At 41.4% G+C, this 22,773-nt stretch overlaps 1 protein-coding gene across 1 annotated transcript in view; it reads left to right on the forward strand.

Moving 5' to 3' along the window:
- tnk2b (tyrosine kinase, non-receptor, 2b) overlaps positions 1 to 21,862 on the forward strand; it is a 62,441-nt gene extending 40,579 nt beyond the window's left edge. Inside the window, 15 exon segments of the mRNA XM_051953251.1 lie at positions 2,524 to 2,796; positions 3,688 to 3,840; positions 4,238 to 4,401; positions 5,495 to 5,614; positions 6,020 to 6,146; positions 6,304 to 6,450; positions 6,720 to 6,814; positions 7,690 to 7,884; positions 8,131 to 8,222; positions 9,082 to 9,509; positions 9,646 to 10,153; positions 10,156 to 10,838; positions 12,074 to 12,169; positions 14,464 to 14,594; positions 17,176 to 21,862. Coding sequence (XP_051809211.1) covers positions 2,524 to 2,796; positions 3,688 to 3,840; positions 4,238 to 4,401; positions 5,495 to 5,614; positions 6,020 to 6,146; positions 6,304 to 6,450; positions 6,720 to 6,814; positions 7,690 to 7,884; positions 8,131 to 8,222; positions 9,082 to 9,509; positions 9,646 to 10,153; positions 10,156 to 10,838; positions 12,074 to 12,169; positions 14,464 to 14,594; positions 17,176 to 17,182 — 3,219 coding nt within the window. The 3' untranslated portion in view covers positions 17,183 to 21,862.
- Positions 21,863 to 22,773: the final 911 nt, after the last annotated feature.

Here is a 22,773-nt window from a genome sequence, read left to right on the forward strand (position 1 = left end):
GTTCTTTATGAAAGAAAAACTCTGCAGATACATACACATCTGTAGGAAACATTTCTCCAGGCGACAAGCAGATGAGCACGTCCACACATACACGAGTCAAGTCACAAGAGCTGGTGACACACAGACTCAGAGCATGCTGCATTCACAGAAATGTTGTCTCATGAAGCATTGAGTCTCTCCCTTAAAAAGAAAGACCTTTGTGTGATGGTCACACAGTCTGTGTCTTTAAATGAAGGCTGAAATTATTACTGATTAATGCTACGTTACACAGAAGGCTTACAAAACTACTCAAAGGAATTAACTGAGGCGAAGGAGAAGCTGTCAGTGCCCTGGCAGTGTGTGCTGGCTGTGTGTCGTCGTGGTGCTCACAGGACGCTGCCTGCCATCTATAATTACACCTGTCTGTTTCCGCCTCTGGCACCATCCTCAGATAGAGTAATCTGCTTCCTCAGCCTGCTAAGTGTGTGTGTGCGCGCGTTGCTGGGCCATAGTCCGAATCTTTTGAATGTCGAGGCTCCTATTTGAAACCGACAAACCGCACCGCGACCACAGAGAGGTGGTGTTTTTAAAAGGTCTGCAGCATTATGTCATGTCTGGTCCAGTGTGAATGTGAAACCACATACCGCTCGCTACTGTTTATATCTAGCCAGTCAAATATGTTTGGCACCGAGGATTCATTGACACCTCTTTTTCACCGATGACACCATTTCTGAGAACTGATCTTTATTCTTCGGCCAATAGGAGCAGTTATTTTATGATTTTGTCAGATATGTTTCTGGCTCTCAGTAGCTGATGTCACCACCGGTTTCTGTGCATTCCTATTTTGGTAAACAGTTTAACAAAGGTTTTTCTTAATGGCTCCACAGCAGTCGCATTGTACTGGTTCATATTTAGGAGAATGGAAGGGAATCACAAGCACACACACGACAAGCATGCAAACAAAAGCACAACTGAAACATTCAGGTCACTTAATCTAATAGTGCTTCCTAATGACTACTTCCTAACAGCTAAGTCATTCCTGCTGTGTTGTCAGTACTTAAGCCAAGAGGCAGGAAATGTCTCTCTTACCAATAATGATAAGTGTTTCTGTGTGTGTGCACTTGTGTGCTGGTACATTGCATAGTTTTTTCCTGACTAGTTCAGTTCTGCATTCGTTAATCGACACATTTAGAGATATTACCCAGAACTTGTGGCTGTAGTTGTGGTTTGGAGCGTGTGTACATGTTAACTGTAGAGAGGCTGCGTCAGTGAATCACTGCTTAGTAGTTTTTCCATAGAAGTAGCACTAGTCATAACTTCTGTCTGCCTCGCAACCAAGCGCACACACCCCTTACACTATCTATACCACATAACGTGTACACAAAGTGCTAAGATGCACATTTACCACAGGAAAAGAGGAAGCAGCATAAAGAGCCTCTCTGTTTAAGCTGAAGGATAAATTGAGCTTGTACTCTGAGGTTTCAGCACCTACAGTAGAGTTACAGTTGTGGCTCTGTAGGTATGCAGAGGGCCCCACCAACGCTGACACTTCCATAAAAGTTATAACTACACTGAGACGGCCGAGTTCTTGTGCTGCTTTTAACTTTCTCCTACCTGTGTCTGGTGTCAGTGGTGCTGGTTGGTAGTGAAGATGTCAAGCAGCAGGCTGAAAATGCAAAGAAGCTGCGAAGAAGAAGCCTGGTAATGACCAGCACTTGCTGACAGATGGAAAAGTGAAAAATAAAGTTGAACGCGCCGTGAAAAACGACCAGACCAAAACCAAAAATCATCAGATGAGATGCAAACATCTCTCCACTCATTAGTCTTTTCAGTCCCCTACATCCTCCAGTTGTAAGACTTAAAGCATAGAAAGGAGGGGTTTCCAGAGCTGAAAAATTAACATGTTGGCATCTGAATATGACTGGACACCTATAAACACAAGTGAACAATTTTAGAGATGCTTTGGTGGTGTAAGGTATCAAAAACATAGAAAAGAAAGCTGTAGGGTACAAACCAGATCAATTACGACTATGGTGTATATTGTGACTCATTTTATGAAGACAAAAAACATGGAAAACAGTAATAGTTTCTGAAAGTGAGTCCTCGTTTTAACTTGAAAGGTCAAAATGGTGAAAATATGCATTATCTGCTCACCTTTTCCTGAATCAGAAACCATAGTCTTTTATTTGCATCCAAGTCCAAACACAGCTTTCAAAGCCTTAAAGAAAGTCCAACACATCTGTCTGTGACTCTTCGTTACTCCACTGGTACCTTAATAGTGGCACAACTGATTATCAAATTGGTGCAAAAGTTGGCTATGCTGACATGAAAGAAAATGAATCTCAGTGCTTTAAAAAAAAAATGAGTAGTTAGCATATGTAAATAATTTAATTGCAAGGTTCTTTGTGGCTGTATAAATACATACACAGTGATATTATATCTATACTGCAGTGGAAAATATATGCAAGAATATTTTTCTGACATATCATTAGCTATTTTTGAGTTAATGCCAGCTTCATTCATTTTTTTCTTGTCCGTCTCTAGGTGTTTAGTGGCAAACGTCCAGATGGAGGAGATTTCCCCCAGCAGGGCCAACCAGCGTCTTCGTTTCGTAAACTCTGTCCCACGCCTCCCCTGGGTCTGGAGGAGGGAGTCCTGACCACTCAGCCCAGTGGTGGTGCTCCTCTTGATGGGCAGCAGCAGCAGGCTCTGACCTGCCTCATCCCAGAGAAGGACCTGACGCTGTTTGAGAAGCTTGGAGATGGATCCTTTGGTGTCGTGAAGAGAGGAGAGTGGCTCACACCTGCTGGGAAGGTGGTGAGAACACATATGCTTTTCAGATTTAGTCCAAGTTTAAAAACAACATCATTTTGGAATTATTTTTTAAAGAAACTGGGGCGTGGTCACACTCCTGAGGGCTGAACTACGAAGCAAGCCTGACATATCCAGACTTTCTTTGCATTAGCTGGCTTGACAAAACCTAAAACCTCAATCGGAGATGATAGCTATCATGACAGTGGTTATCAACTTTCTTTAACACAGGTTTTTTTCTCCAGACTGTGTACACACTACTAAAAAAGAGCATACAAAATGGACTGATCATGTGCCGCCTACTTCAGTCACGAGGGAAAGTTGTTATAATGAGGAGTTAAGGGGAATATGAAAATGTATTCTGGTAAAAAGTGCTGCTACAGCAAATGATGAAAAAGAGGAATGCTGGTAGTGAACTGTTAATCATGCAAGCTAATATCTGTATTTCACCACTCAGTGCACTCTTACTGCACTGGTTCAACGCTTTTTGAGATACAGCCTCGTTCCTCAGCTGAGAATCTGCATCGCTCATACAGAATCATCAGGAAACAAATGACTGAAAGGCAGATGCATTTTACAGCTGATTTAGCGGGTTCAGGGCTATGTTACCATAGTGATGTAGCAGGTTAAGAGACCCACTTTTGTGATATTGAAAACTGTTACTTAAGGCTCAACATGCCTCACTAACCCACTAATCTTGCTTTATAGTACACCCCTCAGCAGTTCCTTTGCATAAAACATGTGCCTTATTTTCCTCTTATGCTGATACAGGAATAAATAAAAGTATGACTGTGTTTCACGGAATTTTATTAGAACTGCTTTGACACTTCCTGTGCGATAAAAAAGCAGAGCGCCGTGAATACATTTAAATAATGGTTTTTAAATCTTGTTTTCCAGCTGAACGTAGCTGTGAAGTGTCTGAAGACAGATGTCCTCAGTCAGCCCGACGCTCTGGAGGACTTCATCTGTGAGGTCAACGCCATGCACTCCCTGGACCACCAGAACCTCATTCGCCTCTACGGTGTGGTGCTCACACACCCAATGAAGATGGTAGTGGACACACAGAAATTTCACACACGCAGGGAGGAAAATACAGTTAGATAAATGCAAGAGCACATACAGAACACTCAGGCAGTTAGTTGTACACTTGCTTTCGCTCTGTGCGAATACACACTGCACACTTCACACAAATACAAATGTGGAAAGGCAAAATACAGAAAGACATCTGAGGGTAGTTGTTTTCGACCGAATGCTACCTTGTGCTTATTTCCTCTGCTGTATTTTTACTTCAGACTGACAAATAGCTTGTAGACCACATTGCATTCTCCTTTTTCTTCCACATATTTCTTCCTCCTATTCTTTATCCGTCTCAAACCATCTATTTGCTTTTTACTCCTGTGTTCCTCCTTCCTGTTTTCACCCACTGTCTCTTTATCTGTCTCTGCAGGTGACTGAATTGGCTCCTCTGGGTTCTCTGCTGGAGCGCTTGCGATGTGTTCGTCCACAGGGTCCAGTGTTGATCCACACTCTGTGTCAGTACGCTGTGCAGGTGGCCTGTGGGATGGCTTATCTGGAGCAGAGGAGGTTCATCCACAGGGATCTGGCAGCCAGGTAGGAGACAAAGAGCCGTGGCAGCTACAAAGAAACGTTTTTTAAGGAGTTTATATTCTTCACATTCGAGGATTGTTTTACTGGTATGGGGAATTATTTATATTGCTTCTCCTTCTCCTCCACCCAGAAATTTACAGACCATTACTGGCAGACTTGGCCCATAAGCACAATGAGTCAGTGGTTGGCTGGCTGCACTGGGTGGTCTACGCTCATGGTCTTGCCCAAATTAGTCACTTTCATTTAAGTGTTGACACTGTGCGGATGCTTGAGAAAAACCTTAATGGTTGGTAAAAATGAGTCACTTTCCCTGTTAAAGCTGTGATAAAATAGTCATGGCACACGACTGTTCCAAACATTAGGAAGATTTCTCAAGATGTGCCGGTTTTGTAACCCATCAGAAAATGTATTTGATTGTTCATAAATACCAGGTTTTCTTGATGCCAGTGGGAATTTGCAACCTGTGATGTAGGGGATGTATTCAGAATGTGACACTACTCTTTTATACACCGTCTGTGGAGTCTGTCAGTGGACGTTGGAACCAGCATAGCACTGTGAAATGTCATATTCTTCACTGACTTTGTGTAATTTAACTAAGTAAACGTCTACAGGCTACAGTAGACTATGAAAGGGATAAAGCTGCAAAGCAACAGCCAGCTGCTTCTGGCAAATTCAATGCCAACAGGGTGAACAAGACCTTAAAGTTGTCATTGCCTGTAAAACCCCAGAAACTTTATGACCTGTTTCTGTGTAAAAGAATGATGCGTAGCTTGTGTGAAAATAAATATATGGATGGCTGGGCTATTTTACATTTGCAGAGAAGATTTGCACACCGCATGTGCACGACTTTCATGCTGTTCACATTTATAGTTTCACAGATTGTAATGGCCACTCCTACAGCAGTCCACATGTGGGTTCAGTGTAGCTGCTGCATATCTGTATGAAGCAGTAACACAGTTGGATGCCACTTAAGGCTGATCATCACCTTAAATATCATTTTTTCTAGTAGTATAAATTCACTAAAAACATAATGCTATTTCACTTTAATTTAACACTTGCAGGTCATCATTAAATTTATATCACCTTCTCTCTTCAGGAACATCCTGCTGGCTTCAGCTCACAGAGTGAAAATCGGTGACTTTGGCCTGATGAGGGCGCTACCTAACAACCACGAGCACTATGTCATGCAGGAGCATCGCAAGGTCCCGTTTGCATGGTGGGTGCACTGATTGAGCAAAACAGTAACTGAAGATGTCCTTGGATATGATCCACAGATAGATTTCAGTAGTTTTGGGGGTTGAATGTGAACCTCATTTATTTTATTGCAGTTACTTTATGTAGAGAAATCTGATTGATTCTTATAAAACCAGACTTGCTCTGCTTGCTTGATTTCCAAAACGTATGTCTGCCAAGCAGCCAATTATTAATCTGTCTTACTACTATTGTTTTTATTCGTACGCATTAAAATTTTGGTTTAGATTCCAAATCATACAGGTTTTAAAAATCCCTTTCCTGTCAGAGTAGCCGTTTAAACACTGAGTTCATTCCCCACTCAGACCTCAGACCAGACATACAGTATACTGCAGATAGCTGGTTTATACAGTGTGGTGTCCTGTTGCAGGTGCGCCCCAGAGAGTCTGAAGACGAGAACATTCTCCCATGCTACAGACACATGGATGTTTGGAGTCAGTCTCTGGGAGATGTTTACACATGGCCAGGAGCCTTGGCTGGGACTTAATGGCAGTCAGGTGAGTACGCAAAGAAAAATAACCTTTACAGTACTGTGCACAGAAACATAAATGCCTTGAAGATAAGGTCAGCACGTTTACACATACTGACACAGACACAATCTTCATTTGTCCTTTTTGTCTTACCCCTATTTTCTCTTTTATGTTTAATAAATAGATTCTCCATAAGATTGATAAAGAAGGTGAACGCCTCCCTAAGCCAGAGGATTGTCCGCAGGATATCTATAACGTCATGCTGCAGTGTTGGGCTCAGAAACCAGACGACAGGCCAACTTTTGTCGCCCTGCGGGAGTTCCTGCTCGAGGTGCGGTAGCAGATATTTGGATTGTGAAAGTGAAAGGTGTCTGTTCAGACTGTTTATTTGAGGGCTTTTTAAGGTTTATTTTTGACTGGTTAGTGAATCTTGACATCTGTTATGCATGGATTCCCAGTGTTCCCACAGCAATCAGTCATTGTATAAATGGACTTTTAGCTCCATCTAGTGGAGCTGCTCTGAAACAGAGACTGGGAGGGGTGGAACCTGGAGCAACCAAGTTATAATTTGGGTCTCACAAATATCTTCATCTTTTTCAGACAATGCCCACAGACATGTGCGCTCTACAGGACTTTGATGAGCCTGACAAGCTGCTGATCCAGATGAATGATGTCATCACCATCATAGAGGGGAGGTGGGTGATAAGTTTTAAACTGAAGTTCTTCTGCATAATAAACTACTTCCCAAACTTACCGCTGTTAAATACAGGGTGGAGCATTGGTTAACACTGTTGACTCACAGTTCCAGTGTACTACCACAGTCCACAACAAATGCATGTTAATTGGTGACTCGAAGTTGCTCATCAGTGTGAATGTGAGTGTGACTGTCCATCTGTCTTTTTGTGTCACCTCTACACACGGAACCTGTTGAGATCATATCCCCCCTCTCACCTACTATCCGTTAGAACTGCAACAATTACTCACTTTTTCACTGAATTGCCAGCTATTCTCATGATCGATTAATCAGTCTGAGTAACTGTAAGACGGAAAAGGGAACATTTTTGATCCTTTTTCTGCTTCTTGAACTTGTATATTTTTTTGGGCTTATTTACTCCTCTGTCACAGTTATTATCTTCTGGTTGTGGACAAAACTACATGTTTGAGGATATTATTTTGGGCTTTGGGAAACACCGATCGACACTTTTTCTTTCACAGTGTTCTGTGTTTTTATTCTACAAACAACGAATCAGTTTGTCGAGAAAATGATTGAAAAATTAATCAAAAGGGAAAATAACTTTAGTTGCAGCCCTAATGTCAGCCGGGACTGGCTGCATGCCCCTTGCAAACCTCTAAAAGAAAAGCACAGTGCAAATAAAAACTTGAGCACAGACATTTGACTACTGTAGCTCTGTTAGGCTCACAAGTAAAATGTTTATCATTTCTGTTAAACTAAATACCCTTTCATGTATTTACTAAATAGCCAAAAGCACATTATGGTTACTTAATAAGTTTGGCCATTGACCCTCAGTGTTGGCCGTGCTGTTTCTCACACTATCATATTGTGTTTCAGGGCAGAGAATTACTGGTGGCGAGGTCAAAACAAGCGAACCCTTAAGGTCGGACAGTTCCCCAGGAACGTGGTGACATCAGTAGCGGGTCTGTCAGCACACGACATCAGCCGGCCGCTGAAGAACAGCTTCATCCACACAGGACACGGAGACAGCAACCCTCATCGCTGCTGGGGCTTCCCTGACAGGATTGACGAGTGAGCGACACATTCTGTTTGTTGACGTTTAGTATAATATGAATTTAGAATATAAAACACCAGAAAACACCTAAAGATGATTTTTATGGCTTTCTATTGTAGTACTAATAAACAATCACCAATAGATGGCACCAGAACACTATTTTAAGAGGCCACCAGCTTATTAAAACATGACAACACCTAAGTCAGTTACATTCAATATACTGACATTTACTCTGCTCAAGTTTATCCCTCTCTGCCCTCCAGTTTGTACCTCGGGAATCCCATGGATCCTCCTGATGTTCTGGGTGTAGACCTCGGTACTGCTCGGCCCACGCAGCTACCAGGACGAGCAAAAAGTGAGTGAAAGAGCTGAAAAACTTGAATTTCAACCACACTACAGACATGACCATTGAAACCGACAAACACACCATATGTTTTCACTGACTTCTTCCTCTTCTCTTTCAACCAACCTGTTTAATGCAGCATAAATATTTCAGTATTTTTGCTTTATTGTAACTTTAAATACAAGAATGTGAAGAAACACTCGCTCTACAATTACAGAGTGATCAGATTCCGTATCTAAATGATGCTGCTATCTTTTTTTCATTTACATTCTGGATTGTGAGTTAGAGTGCAGATTTTGCAGTGAGATAACACCCACCAGCTTTCTTTGCTTTCATCCTAACAAAGCTTTCATATGCAATCTGACATTTGCTTGCTTGTTTTTTCTTCAAACTTGCTATCTTTACTGCTCTTATTTTTCCCTTCTTTGTTTCCTTTGATTCTCCTTTGCGGCGGCGACATCCGTTTTTAATTTTTCCAGAGGAACCTCCTCCTCGTCCTCCTCAACCAGCAGTTTTAATCAAGAGTAAGTTTGGTTTCTCTCAGCAGCTCCTCACCTATTGCTCCTGCCCTCTCTGTTCCCTCCTAGCTCCACTTCTCCAAGGTACATCCCACATTTTTCGTCTTTTCTTTACTTGTATTTGCAGTGATTTTCTAAGCTACTTTTTTCCTTTCTTAACATCAGTGTTTCTCCATCATTCCATCCCTCTGTCCTGCTAACAGGTGTGCACTGTATGACTAATCTCACACCTGGAGAGTTGTTGTGGAGCAGTGTTTTGTATTTTGTGGCGTCTAGTGATCCTAAAAAGCTTTGGTGTCATTACTGTCTAAACTTAATTCAGCGAAGTAACAAATGCATTGTTTTATCTCCAGAACCTTGCTATGATCCAGTAAACGAGGAAGAGGATCTGACCTCTACAGGACTAAAGAGATTATCGCTGCGGAAAACAGGTTCTGTCAAAGGCCTCAAGCTTAAACCGGCTGCGTGGGTCTCTGCGTCCAAACAGGGGAGCAGCAGGACTTCAGGCCACAATCCCAACAGTGAAGTTTCCCTCATTGACTTTGGGGAGGAGTTCCCTCCATCCACACCTACCCCTTCTCCTGTGGTTGAAATTCAAATTCCTTCATTGGCCAGACTAGCTTTGGAAGCAGAGAACATCCTGGACAGAACTCCACCTCAAAGCCCATCTAGATCACTGCCCCGCCCCCTTCACCCAACACCTGTAGTGGACTGGGATGCACGGCCGTTACCTCCACCTCCAGCCTACGATGACGTAGCCCAAGATGAAGATGACATGGAGGTATGGTAATACAATGCCCTTCACTTTTTGCCAAAATTTACTGAAAGTGTGATCATTTTTTGTCCTGCTATTATCCTGGTCTACAGCATACTGTGCTAATGTTGTACATTGTTTTCAATCTTCCTTCTCCACACAGGTGAGCTCCATCAACAGCTCGGAGCAGCAGCATGAGGAGGAGCCTAATGATGTCCAATGTTCAGAAGAAGCTCCGTCCTCTGGGCAAAAGATGGACGGTCCAGACAGACCAGGTCTAGAGGACAACCTCTTTCTCCCCAGTAAGCAGAGCCAGGCTCTGTCCTCCTCTTTCTCCCAGTCTGCAGAGATTTTTCAAGAACTCCAGCAGGAGTGCATGCGGAGGCTCAATGTACCAACCGGAAGCGCTCATCGGTCATGTTCACCCTCCCATAGCTCAATTTCGTGTCACCAGAATCCTCAGAACAACCAGACCTTTGAGGGACAACAGCAGAGTGTCCTCTCCTCCCATGAGGACAAACCTCAGATCCCCCCTCGTGTCCCCATCCCCCCTCGCCCCATAAAAAGAGGCGACTACACATCTGCTCGCTGGTCAAGGGACCTCTCTCTTTCTCCAATGCCAGCTGACACCACAGAGGACGTTTCAGGCTCAAGCCAGGACCAACCACCTCAGATCCCCCCAGAGACCCTTTGTCTCAGCCAGGCTCCAGAACTCCGAGCCCCATGGGTCTGGTCGTGGGCTCCCCCCAGCAGAGGCTCTACTCTGTCAGCCCCGCTGCCCTCACATCCTGCCCCCCCACACACACCTACAGCTCCTACCTCTCCACCTCTCCAGGTAAACTCATGCCTACTACACACAGCTTTGCCTCAGATCCTAAATATGCTGCACCCAAAGTGATCCAAGCACAGGGGAAGGACACTGCCAACAAGGGCCCCTGTATCCTGCCGATCGTCCGTGATGGGCGTAAGGTCAGTAACACCCACTATTACCTCTTGCCAGAGAGGCCGCCGTACCTTGATCGATTCGACCGCTTTTTCAGGGAGGCAGAGAGCCTTCCTGCTGGCGACGTGGAGGACAGACATGTACGGCAAGCTAACACCGCCACCGTCCGACCCATGGTAGTCAACAGCCAGACAGTTCAGGGTCACGTCCAGGGGCAGGGGCTGGTCCAGGCGGGCGAGCTAAAGGCTAATTTCTCCTCCAATAACAACAGCACTCTGAGTGGGCAGCGGTCAGGGATGAAGACATCAGTTAGTCTCCCTCGTGTTTGTTCAGATGGATTGGCAGCACCAGTGGGCACTGCTTCCTGTACCAGGACAGACGGAGGAGGGAATTCAGCTGACAGGGTCAAAATGGTAAGGCCACACATATTTGGATCGTCTTTTGCAACATCATACTTGAAATACACTGTACTTGAACCATTAAGAACTTGCTGAAAAGTACTTCAAGATATAAACTTCACTACAGTTAATGTTGTCAGGAAAAGTGTGAGTGTGTGTCTCCATTTCAAGAGAAAACATTAGCATTTAGCGAATTGTGGCCCATGTAGTAGCAACTTTTAAGTGCTCAAATCTACGACAATAGACCAGATTATTTCTCTCTTCAACTTCAGATCATTATTCATTAAGCAAGTTATGACTGATGACTGACAGCATCATTTTCAAACTGGAGCTGAACTTTGGAAAGTCAGTGAATTAGACTAAATAATTGCAAAAAAATCAGTACTTGATGCTTCAGCACACCCTTTCTTCCATTTTCAAAATTTCCTTCATAACTTATTTAAAATATGCCAACGTTCTTTGGGAGACAAAGGCCATATTAATTTTTGCTGAGAATTGAATTTGAAAGACGACGTAGCAAAGTTTGATTGGATTTCTTTATGCCGGCCGATTGATTCTGACACTGACCGAGCCTGGCTGGACCGGAGTCAGAATCACTGCGAGGCAGTAAAGGTGCTGCACTGATGAGGCACTTGGCATTTTGTAGAGGATACTGAGATCTTTGGCTGCACTCAAGGAGTAGCGATGTGAGAATATGGGGCCATATATAAACTGCACTGCAGGCGAGTTCACTATAAGACGGAGACATTTTCTAGCTGTACTATCTGAAATGTTAGCGTGGATGCAGCAGGGGGTGGCGATGTATGATGTGGTTAATAAAGTTATCAATCAAGTTTGTGACAATTGAAAAGAAATACTGACACTCAAAAAATTAAAATCAATGATTGTTGCTGCTCCAGAGTTCTGCCACACTAGGAACACAAACTCTGTGTCAGAATTAGTCAGCTTAAGATGGATAAAGTAATTAGTCTGTTTTAGGTTAATATAATTAAGTTTGTGAAGAGATATGAGACTGTTCCAGACCTGATCAATGCAGAGATGCTTTAATCTCAGACTGGGGTTCTTATCATCACCTTGCAGGTGAAACTAAAAGTCTGTTGTTTGTTTTCACTATTAATGTTAAGTTAGAAGAAAGAAAAAGAGGAGCTTCAGATGTTTGCAGTGAAATTAGTACTGAGGTGCATAAGCAGGAGTGAAGAGTCAGAGCCAGGAATTCAAAGTGTTCTTTACAGTGCTGTTGTGTGTTTCAGGTGCAGGAGGCAGTTCACGGTGTGACAATAGAGGAGTGCCAAGCCGCCCTCCAGAACCACAACTGGAATGTCCAGAAAGCTGTGCATTATCTAAAGGTGAGAGCATTTGTAACTATGCTACGGAAAATCTTCTGCACTCACCAAGCACCATATTTTCTACATCTATCATTACCACTGTGATTCTTCACTGAACATAATAATGAACTGTTTTCATGAAGGTGTTGTATGGAAGCCTAAAACTGACAAAAGTCAGTAAAAGGCTATAGGATAGGCTTGTGCACTTTTTTCTTTACCTTAGTTAAAGAAATCAAATCCATTTCTATTGCTGCTATTTGTCTGTTACTAGCTGTTTTATTTATCAGTTCCTTCCTTTTTGTTGCACATGTAATCCTGTATCTGTTTCCTATTTTCCAACTTTCGTTATGCTTTTAATAAAGTGGCCATGTGCTTATATATTCAGGGTAACAACTGATTAAGGACGTATGTGTATATGTTTAAGTTTTAGATCTGTATGTGTGTAAATCTGTCATTATCAAACTGCACCGCCGCACATGGCTCTGTTTTGTAATGGTAGCTAAACAACTGTAATTTGCAAGTTAACACTAACAAAGTTAGCTAATATTACTTAAAAGTTCACAGACTGTGCATTTATCTTTATAACATCATTTTCATGTGCAGGTCTATTCCACTTCCACCATCTGTGTGCTACCATTATCAAAAACATCTCTACTTTGCTGATAATGGCAAGACTTGATCAAGATTTGGATAGTCCAGTAATGCAGGCGTGTTTGGTTCTTTTAGTGAATTTAGTTCACCTCCCTGCATTCTAATTAGTGTCAGTGACACCTTGTAGCATTCTAAATTGCAGCCTTTGTGATTTGTTGATTGTGTTCTTTAAGACCAAAATCTCTATTTAAAATATTTTAAAATTGTTCATCCTTGCTCCAAAACAAGTTCCCCCATTTCAATTTTGCAGGGGCACCTTCACTGCATCCTGGGCTTAGACGATTGTGCCACATTTATAGAAAGACAAACAAGCCAGACTGTTCATCCCCCGTATGGCAGAATGATAATGTGATGCAGTCAAACTATTCTCTAGTGCTAAAATAGTAAATGGTAAAAGGTCTAGACTTATATAGTGCCTTTCTACCTTAGGAAGGAAGCTCTTTACAATGTGTTTCTCATTCACCCAATCACACATTCACGCACATTGGTAGCACTGGGAACAACTTCGAGTTCAGTGTCTTGTGCCATTACACGTGCAGGGCGGCGGATCAAAATACCAACCTTGTAATTAGTGGACAATCCACTTTAGTTTCATGCTGTGGATGCACTTCTGACTTGTGCCATCTTTCACATTTTGCAGATGTCTGTATTTTCATGTTTCCTTTTTAATAATGTCAGAAAAATCTGGAAAGTTCCAATATATAAAGGTAGATTATTTAGTTGATTGGAATTTCAAAGAAAGGTGAAAAGCTTCACTTCTTCATACACTTTATGTAAAACAATATTATTCAGTAATGTATACCATTTTATTCTGAAACCTAGGATCACCTTTTACTGCCTTTTTTCAGTTGTTGGGTTTCATAGTCTCGAAGTACATTATACCTAAAACCTGCACAGTACAGAACAAAACAAAGGGCAACAAACACTTCATGGTTCTAGTCAATCACACAAAGGATGGTTATGTTCCAGTTTCACAATTGTTCAAAGAGAAAGGAGTGCTCAGTGGTCCACACTGCTGTGTTGCAGAAGGACTCTCAGAGATCCAGCTGACTGCATCTCGGGTCACAGCTTGAGTTGTTTTCTGTAATAACCTTCTTTAGAACTGCAAACAGGTAGTCAGGGAAACTCGCAGGGTGTAATTTTCACTTTATAGGTTCATACCAGGACATGATAAGATAACTTAGTTGGTCCTTAAGGGAAAATCAGGACATTGCTTCTGCAGCAGGGTGACTATAAATACAAAAGCATATGGACACTCATACGTCTGCAGCATCCTCAACACCCTCTTAACTGGCTGTGGTCGGCCTCACTGTGGCAGCAAGCGAGAGGTGTTTGGACGACAGTGTTCACAAGGGAACACTTGAGTCTTCCTTGATAGTGCTGGCAAAAGTCTATATGATAAAGAAAAATGCAATCCAGAGGTCTCAGCTTCAGTGTAAGCGGCAGAATTGTGTTTGAACAACACGCTGAGCTTGTATAAAGATTGAAATAATTCTATACTCTGACACTCCAATCTTATCCACAGTAAGGCGTAAACAAAGACGAATTCTGCAGTTGTTCCCTATAAAGTGGTGCGAAGTGACTCTCCTAAATTGTGCCATCTCATTGCCTACTCCCGACTTCTTTGTATGGTGGTTTGACCTCTGTTATCTGCCTTTCTGCAGGTGGAGCAGTTGTTCTGCTTGGGTCTGAGGAGCAAGTCGGAGTGTCTAAAGCTGCTGGAGATGTGTGACTGGAACCTGGAGGTGGCCAGCACTCAGATGTTAGATAACTATGGATCCACAACAAGACAGAGGTACTGAGCTCTACAGCTTTGTTTGCTCAACTTTGGGTCATGACCTGTGACAAAAAAAATCTGTTACTTTTTATCGACTGCTCTCTTCTTCATCTGTCTTGACTTTTTAACAAAGCCAGAGCCTTTGTTCTTTCTTTAAGACATCTGGCGTCTGTGACATTAATGCCTGTTGAATACCTATTTGGACATTTTCCAGAAATTTAATTTACTAATATTTGACTTTTTCCCCCACACTGAAATAAGACCAGTTTTGTTGTAGCTGTCTTTGGAAAACATACCATTAAAATCTGATTCCTAGTTGAGCTACTGGAGATTCTCCCTTCTAACTATATTGTTACTGCACCTTTACTTACTAAGGTAGAGAGGTAGCAGAATGATGCAACGAGAGCACCGCTGTCTTCTGTTAATGAGGCTGAGACTCATTTTTAACTGCTACTCTGACAAAGTTTTCCATTTTGTGTAACTGTTCATAAAGAAAAATATAGTGTGTGGAAGAATATTTTATTATTCGAACAAATAAAGCCCCATTTTAGCTGTACAAGTGCAACAAGAAGTACTAAGTTTTGTGTTGGCCAAATCGTATTAAAGTTTTTAAGCATATCAGTGATTTTGGTTCATGTCCAAAGGCTGGATGGAGTTGAATATAAACCAGTTTCATCTCTAGAGTTACATTCATTAATGAAAACTGTGACAAAAAATATTCTTTGATTACCTATTTTTGATTTGGAAAATGGAACTAAAGAAAAAGTAATATTCCAAGATGGTGACAAATGTTTTATCGTTTTCGTCAACGAATATAAAGCTAAATAATATTGTTCAAAATGGACAAATGAGCCGTTTGTTCACTGAAGCATCTGTGGAAAAACGCTGCAGCTCCTGATCAGTTTCCTCTGCCACCAAAAATTGCTTTTGTTCACCAGATTCATCGGTTTGACCTGTCGAGCTGCTGCTAAATAAGAAACTCCTTCAATTCAGTAACATAATGTGTCAGGCTGTAATATTTTCTGGCTGTTCTCGAAAGTAAACAGACTAGACACTTTCTACAACTTACAATATATAACAGCAACAAGACATCAAAGACAAACATGCCGGCAGGAGCCAAGATGCACAAAAAAGTAAGCTAACATTAATCTAACACTGATAATTTAACACAGGTGATGTTGATTTAACGTTAAAATTACCTTCAGTCACATATTGTTCATGTGGCTGTCAGAAGGAACGAGTCAGATCTGAGATTTATGATGGTGACCAGTCTAAAGCTTAGGTGTTTGGTGAACAAATATTGTTGGATAACTGTATTACTATTGCTAATCGTCTCTCCTCAAGCTCAAACATGACAGTAAATAGGATTTTAGTAAAAAAAAACTGCCTGAATCGTCTTCTGAAAGAGCTGCTGCTGTTCAGTCTAAAGAGCATTCAGTTGTGCTAGTGCTAATGCTAATGCTAGGTGGCCAGAGACGGAAGTTCAGAGTTTTTCTGCCTTTGCTGAAAAGAAAGATACAGGGGAACAATAAGCCACAGTAATATGAAGTCTCCCACATAAAAAAGCCAATTCTGTGTTATAACGTACTGGTCTGCTGTATGTAGAATTGAATGGAGCTATTTTGTAGCGAAGCTTGATTCAATGAAGGTGAACAAAGCGGATGTTTGTTGCACTCTGGCACTTCTGAAGTCAAAGGCAGCGCATTTATCAACATATGTGACCTGCTTCCTTCAGATGGCTGCAGGGATTTAATGAACTGAAGCAGAAACTGTTCATGTTGAGCATAAAGCAGTTGTGGACAACAGGTACTGTCACTTTTATAGATCGGTGCAGACTGATTTACTGACACAATAAACCAATAAACATCTTTTTATATGCTAATTCAAACATCTTCTGGCTGGAGAGATGAATTAAAGTGGTTTATTTAGATTGTAGATTCTGTCATCGTTGTGCATTTGCTGTGAGTGTAAAGTCTGCTCTTGTTGATAAAAGCAGCAGCAGACTGGCATTGTCCCAGACATGGTTCTGAGAATACAAACAGCTCACTTTGTGCTGTCTTTCATGAGTAAGTCTCGCCATTTTTGGGCCTCTGCCCAGTCCCATACTCTACTTAGTGCAAGAGCTACAACAGTTAATTGATTAGTTTTTGAGAAATACGTTGATCTCCAATTATTTAAAAAGTCAATTGTTTAGTTTGAGTATTTTTTAAAAGAAAAAAGTCTAAATTCTGTTATTCCAGCTCCTTTAACTAAATATCTTTGGGTTGTGAACAAAACAAGACAGAGATCAAAACGCTGGTTGACAATTTTTATCATTTTCTGACATATTATAGATTTAAAAAAACTCAGCAATTTGACAAGAAAATAATCTACAGATTCATTACCAGTGGAAATAATTGTTAGCTGCAGCCCCATGTGGCACCAAAATACCACACAGAGTGAATTTTAAGGAAATTAATAGTCTATTGAAGCACTACTGGTCTCAAAAGTGGAAGTCTCTTGCAAGACAGTAGGAATATCGTTCAAGTTAAGTCAGGAGGTTTTACCATTTCATCTCATCATTTTGTCGATCTAATCTAAAGCGTCTTTATATTTCCAGACGGTGACAGAAATCTGAAGCTGCTAAGCTCTGGTTGGAACTTCGTCTTCAGTGAAACATCATCAGAGGAGGTGAATCTTCTCCTGACTCTTTCTGTTCGATGCTTCAGTCACGTCTCTAATTAGAAGACTGTAATTCAAGAATCAAGCACAAAATATTCAAGATGGCTCCATTTGTACTGATTGTACCATGGGTGAAAAAAAGACTTCTGACTTGTGTCTGAAAGTTATGTGATTGTTGCACTTGCTGAGAAACTGTCTACCACCATCCACCATCAATCAAAGTTTTTTTTTAAAGGGCAAAAATGACTGCACTTATGTGTTCAGGACCAGTGGGTGAGCCTGAAACGCATCACCCTGACGGACCCCACAGCGTCACAGACCCAAACTCGACACAAACTCGGATGTCAGATCCTCTCACTGCCACAATTACACTGTTGACCAACTGCAGTGAGCTTTTCTTTAGTAAAGCCAGTTTGAAAGTGAATCTGAAGAGGCCAAAATGAGATGATGAGCACAATATAAACAGTAGCACTTTCTGAAAAGATCAACACTCCGCCAAGAAGTCATTATATTGACAGAAACACACACGTTTTACTGAACTCTCAGCACTGAACCTATATAATGTACGTACAGTTCATTAAAGGTCAACCTCCTGTGTTAGCGTCACTTCCAAGTACATTTTGTGAAGACCAATTTTAAAAATCAAAGTACCTCTGACATGTCTGAGCACAATAAAGTGCAACATTTAATTGGCTGTCAAGGCTAATATTGCACAGGGGTAATTTTGCCTGTTAACTGTTATTAAGAAGGGTGGAGAGATGATTGTGAAGCTTGTCTGCTGCTGAAAGCCTGTGGAGGAAAGTGCAGAGAGAATACCGCTGCAAAAGAGACTGATTGAGATTTCTCTATAATTATTATTATTATTTTTTTAAAATCAGCCCTCAGTAAAATTATGGTCTGAAGAGGGAAGTTGGTCACAATGCAGTCGGTGCTCAGTATTTAGGACAATTAATAGAAACACAGACAAGAGAAGCAGTTCTTCTCTTAAAGACCTACGAAACAGTCTAATTTATATTCTAAGGATATGAACAAAATACTCCCTATAAAGAGGCATGTATGTTTTGGTGGCAACTGTTTCAAGTTTTAGTATATTGTTTAAACATATTCTGAAGATTTTCCTCAGAGACAGAGAAGACTGTTATGTCCATTTTGAGTCACAACATTTTTTTTTAATTCAATTTTCGCTGTCTGTCCCTTTAAAGGTGGAGTAAGCGATTCTAAGTCAATGCACTTCTTTAATAATAATAATGGATTAGATTTATATAGCGCTTTTCTGGGCACTCAAAGCGCTTCACAATGGATCCATTATTCATTCACTCACACATTCTCACTCTGGTGGTGGTAAGCTACATTTGTAGCCACAGCTGTCCTGGGGCAGACTGACGGAAGCGTGGCTGCCAAGCCGTGCCTACGGCCCCTCCGACCACCACCAACATTCACACGCATTCCTACACCGGTGTGAGGTGTTCTTTAGCTGTTTTAATCTGTAATTCACTTCTTCCAAATTAAAAAGAACATTTTCGATATCAACGTCATCATTCTTGTAAAAAAATGTCACCTTTACGATTTGTGTTTATGGGGATTCCCATTGCATATCTCCACAGTTCAGATGCAGATATCCACAGTGCTAATTGCGTATATTTGTACCTGAATTATGATCAGTTGTACAGGGTGGGGAAGCAAAAATGTCCTGTCAGGGAAAAACAACTATAAATGGGTATAACTTTTTTATTCTTTGGAATTTTGAACTGATTTCTTGAAGAACACAAATTTAAAGCTTTCCAAACATGTTTATTCAGTATGTCCTCCATCAGCCATGATGGAGGCCTCGATACAGCCTCTGAAAGAGGCACAGGCCCTCCTGATATCCTCCTTGGGGTAGGCCTCCCATTCCCTGGAGAATGCAGCCTTAAGTAAATCCATATTGGCATGAGGGGTGGCATTAGTCCTCAACTCACTGGCGCCCCATCAGAAAAAAATCCAGGGGGTTTAGATCAGGTGAGCTCGGGGGCCAAATGCCTTTGGGCCAGAAGTTCGCCATATTCTACTCACAGAACTTTTGGACCTTGATTGATGTGTGAGCAGGAGCCCCATCTTGCTGCCACACATAGTTGTTGTCAGGGTAGGTGGCCTTCAGCCAGGGCAAAACGGTGTATCTCAGAACTTTGTAGTACACATCAGCCCCAATTTTCTGATCTGGCTTGAAGAAGTAGGGGGGCATCTTATTGCCATCTGAGCCCAAGACTCCCAGGACCATCTGGAGATCTCTTGGTGCCCAAACTGGATTGTCTGGCATGCTGGATGCAGCAAATGGTCCTCTCACTGATGCCAACAATCTTGGCAATGACCTTCTGAGGGATTTGGGCATCCAGGAGATCACAAACCCTGTTGCGTTTTGCTTGTTGCTTGCTCACTTCACAATGCACCAAGGTCTGACAAATACTAAAAAGATTGGTTAAAGGTAAGGAACTTTGATTTTAATTGTTGTTTTGATTATCCTCACCGTTTGGGCAGGACATTGAAATTTGTCAATAGGACATTTTTGCTTCTCAACCCTGTACTTCCAGTCTAATTTACTTCTAGATATCTGTAATTTTCCTCAATTCTAATTCATTGTAGATACATTAGGTTTTACTGATGAATGATGTCGATATCTCAAACTGGAATTATGCCTTATAATTACAGATACCTTGAACTGGAATTTTGACTTGGGCAATTGATGTTGGAGATGTTGGTAGTTACATCAAAAGCTAGTTAGTAGCCTGAGACCAAGATTGGAAATTTTTACCACAAATTTCTTCTCAACAAATCGCCCATTCTCCAAAAGCTCCTCGCTTATGAGCTTTTTCTATTTCACACCATTTCCGAATGATCTTAACAACCACAGCAGCCAACATCACTTCCTGTAACACTGTTAAAGAGCTTTGGTGGACCAATATCCAAAGGAAAGCTGTGTTTTAGACATGTTGAGTTAAAATTCTGACTCATTGTGTGACTAAAACTAGTCAAAATGATGTTGATATCTGTCATTTTAATTCTAGACAGTCAGACTTAGCTATTAAATGCTAAATGTTAAGGCTGCTCAACATAGGCAGCACTTGCTAACCAACTTAAACATGCAAACTAGCTAAATATCAACAGAATTGCCGACTCCACCTTTAAATACTAATTCACAACTATTGCCATATGTGGTCAAAGAAAAAAAAGAGCCACCCAGTCAGTGAAAACTTCTTCCACTCCAGATGTAGTCTTTTCGTATTTCCTCCTTCTAAGCACTTTGCCTACGCAGAAACTCCTTTGCATCAGCTGAAAACTGCTGCCAGTGTGGTGTTTTCTGCAAACGGACTACGTTGGCAGCTAATAACAGCGGCATAGTGAAATTCACCCCAAGGCGCAGATCCTGTCCCATAATCATCACTGGAAAGCACCACTGTGATATTTTGGTCAGCAGCTTTGGGGGCAATAATTTAAAAGTGGGAGGACACGTCGGCTCTGGATGAACTCACCGCTGGACGTGACAATACATTTTCTGACTATACTGTCGCAGTAGAGCCAGTCAGCACAGAGAACATTTTGGGCCTGTCCTGGTTTTTTCTTCCACAAAGTGAAGGACTGAAAGGATGGGGAATAAAAGGCGCTTCACATACTTTGAATTTGAAAATTCTCTTTTATGTGAGCAAACAAATGTCGAAAACAATCCTTTACAGATACCCATGATCTCAGTAGGGCTTCTTTGTGTTGAAAAAAAGAAACCCTATTTGCCAACTAAGAAAGGTACCCATATTCATGTGTCTGACCACATGTATGCCCTCTGACTTTTCCTACATATGCCCATGAAACGCCTTAGTATGTGACATGTCCGAGTACAAAATTTTCGGGCTGAAACCTCAAACGGCCTCTTTTTTTTTTTTAAAAAAAAGCTACTACAAAGCCACAACAAACTTAGGCAAATTAAGAGGCTAAATACAATGTTTGGTTTATTCATAAAGGATGTACAGGACTGATTTTGAGAGACTCCTGTGTGCAATAGGGCTGCTGTAAAATCTGTAACCTACCGGCCAGATTCCACCTCTAAGGATCCCTCCCAGTACGTAAGAAGACACTGTTTTCAGTCTAAAATGTTTGGTGACTCAGTTTTCCTCCCTGGAGTGCGATAAAGCCTTCCTTCAGCACTGATTTGGGTGAAGCAGATTGTGAATCCGGTGCATGAGGATACCATGATGTGAGATCTGCCTCCACAGTGTTGTTCGTCTTCGTACCAAGCTGCTGTAGTTGTTATTAGAAGGACTGAAGTGAAACTCGTGGTGTTTTGATTGACCCAAAGCGACGTCGTCCTGTTGTGGTGTTGAAACTCTGATGTTAGAAAAATTTTTGGTTCTGTTCTCGATTTCGTTTGTCCCATCTGTTTCTTTCAGCTATTTTAAAGTCACTTAAATGGTATTTGCTGTTCCTCCTGCCATTTCTTCCTCATTTTTTACGTGTTTGCTTCCCAGAAAGTGTTTGGTTATAAACGCCTACTGTACAGTTGGTTTTCATTGTTTCTCTCCTCCTGGGCTGATGGAAATGAAGTTCATGCTGCCGAATTTATAAATGTATTTTTTATTAAAGAATTAATTATTTTTTAACTTCTTTTCGTCTTTTCTTTTTTTTTTTTTTTTTACTAAACTCCACACTACACTCAGATGCGTAATAGCTAATTAGTGAGATGAGACAAACACTGCATTAAATAGTTGTAAGTCTTTTAATGGGCAATTAAGTGCTTAGGCTCCTTTCGATATTAAGGAGAACTATTCATGTAGGGAAAACTGTGCGTTTATAGGACACTAAAAGGTCTTAGATTTTTAATATTTAGACAGGGGGCTGCAAAGTGGCTTGGTGGTTAGTACTTCCACCTTGCAGAAGAAGATCAATAGTTCGTGTTTTGGCCTTCCTGGGATCTTTCTGCATGGAGTTTGCATGTTCTCCCTGTGCATGAATGGGTTTTCTTATGGTACTCTGACTTCCTCCAACAATCCACAACATGCTGAGGTTTATTGGTGATTCTAAATTATCTGTAAGGGTGATTGTCTGTATATGTAGCCTTGTGACAGACTGGTGACCTGTTCTATAGTCTCCAGCCCCTCATGACCCTATGAGGATGAAGCGATGTATAGATAATGGATGGATGGATAATTAAACAGCTTAGATTCATTTTTCCTCTTTGGTGATAGATACAATGTTAAAAGAAATGCAGGGGAGATGAAGCTTATCTCTTTGAATAGTAGTTTGAATACAAATTATTGACATACTTGGTTGCTAAACACAGAAGCCTGCTTTTTTTTTTTTAAAAGGATTTTGCCAATAAACAGTAGTTTGTAGACCAGTCTAGTTACATTAGAGAGCAGGATAAATGCCAGTCTGTTTCATAAGAGGATGGACACAGACAGTGGGAAGGAAAGTTGCAACCTCCACCCAAACTTCGATGAAACATGTCAAGGTAAAGGCATCAGCTGGACTAGAGGAGGGTTTTAAATGCAGCACGACATCTGCCATCAGA

The sequence above is a fragment of the Acanthochromis polyacanthus genome, chromosome 9 (assembly GCF_021347895.1).
Source record: "Acanthochromis polyacanthus isolate Apoly-LR-REF ecotype Palm Island chromosome 9, KAUST_Apoly_ChrSc, whole genome shotgun sequence".
NCBI classification, from domain to species: Eukaryota; Metazoa; Chordata; class Actinopteri; family Pomacentridae; genus Acanthochromis; species Acanthochromis polyacanthus.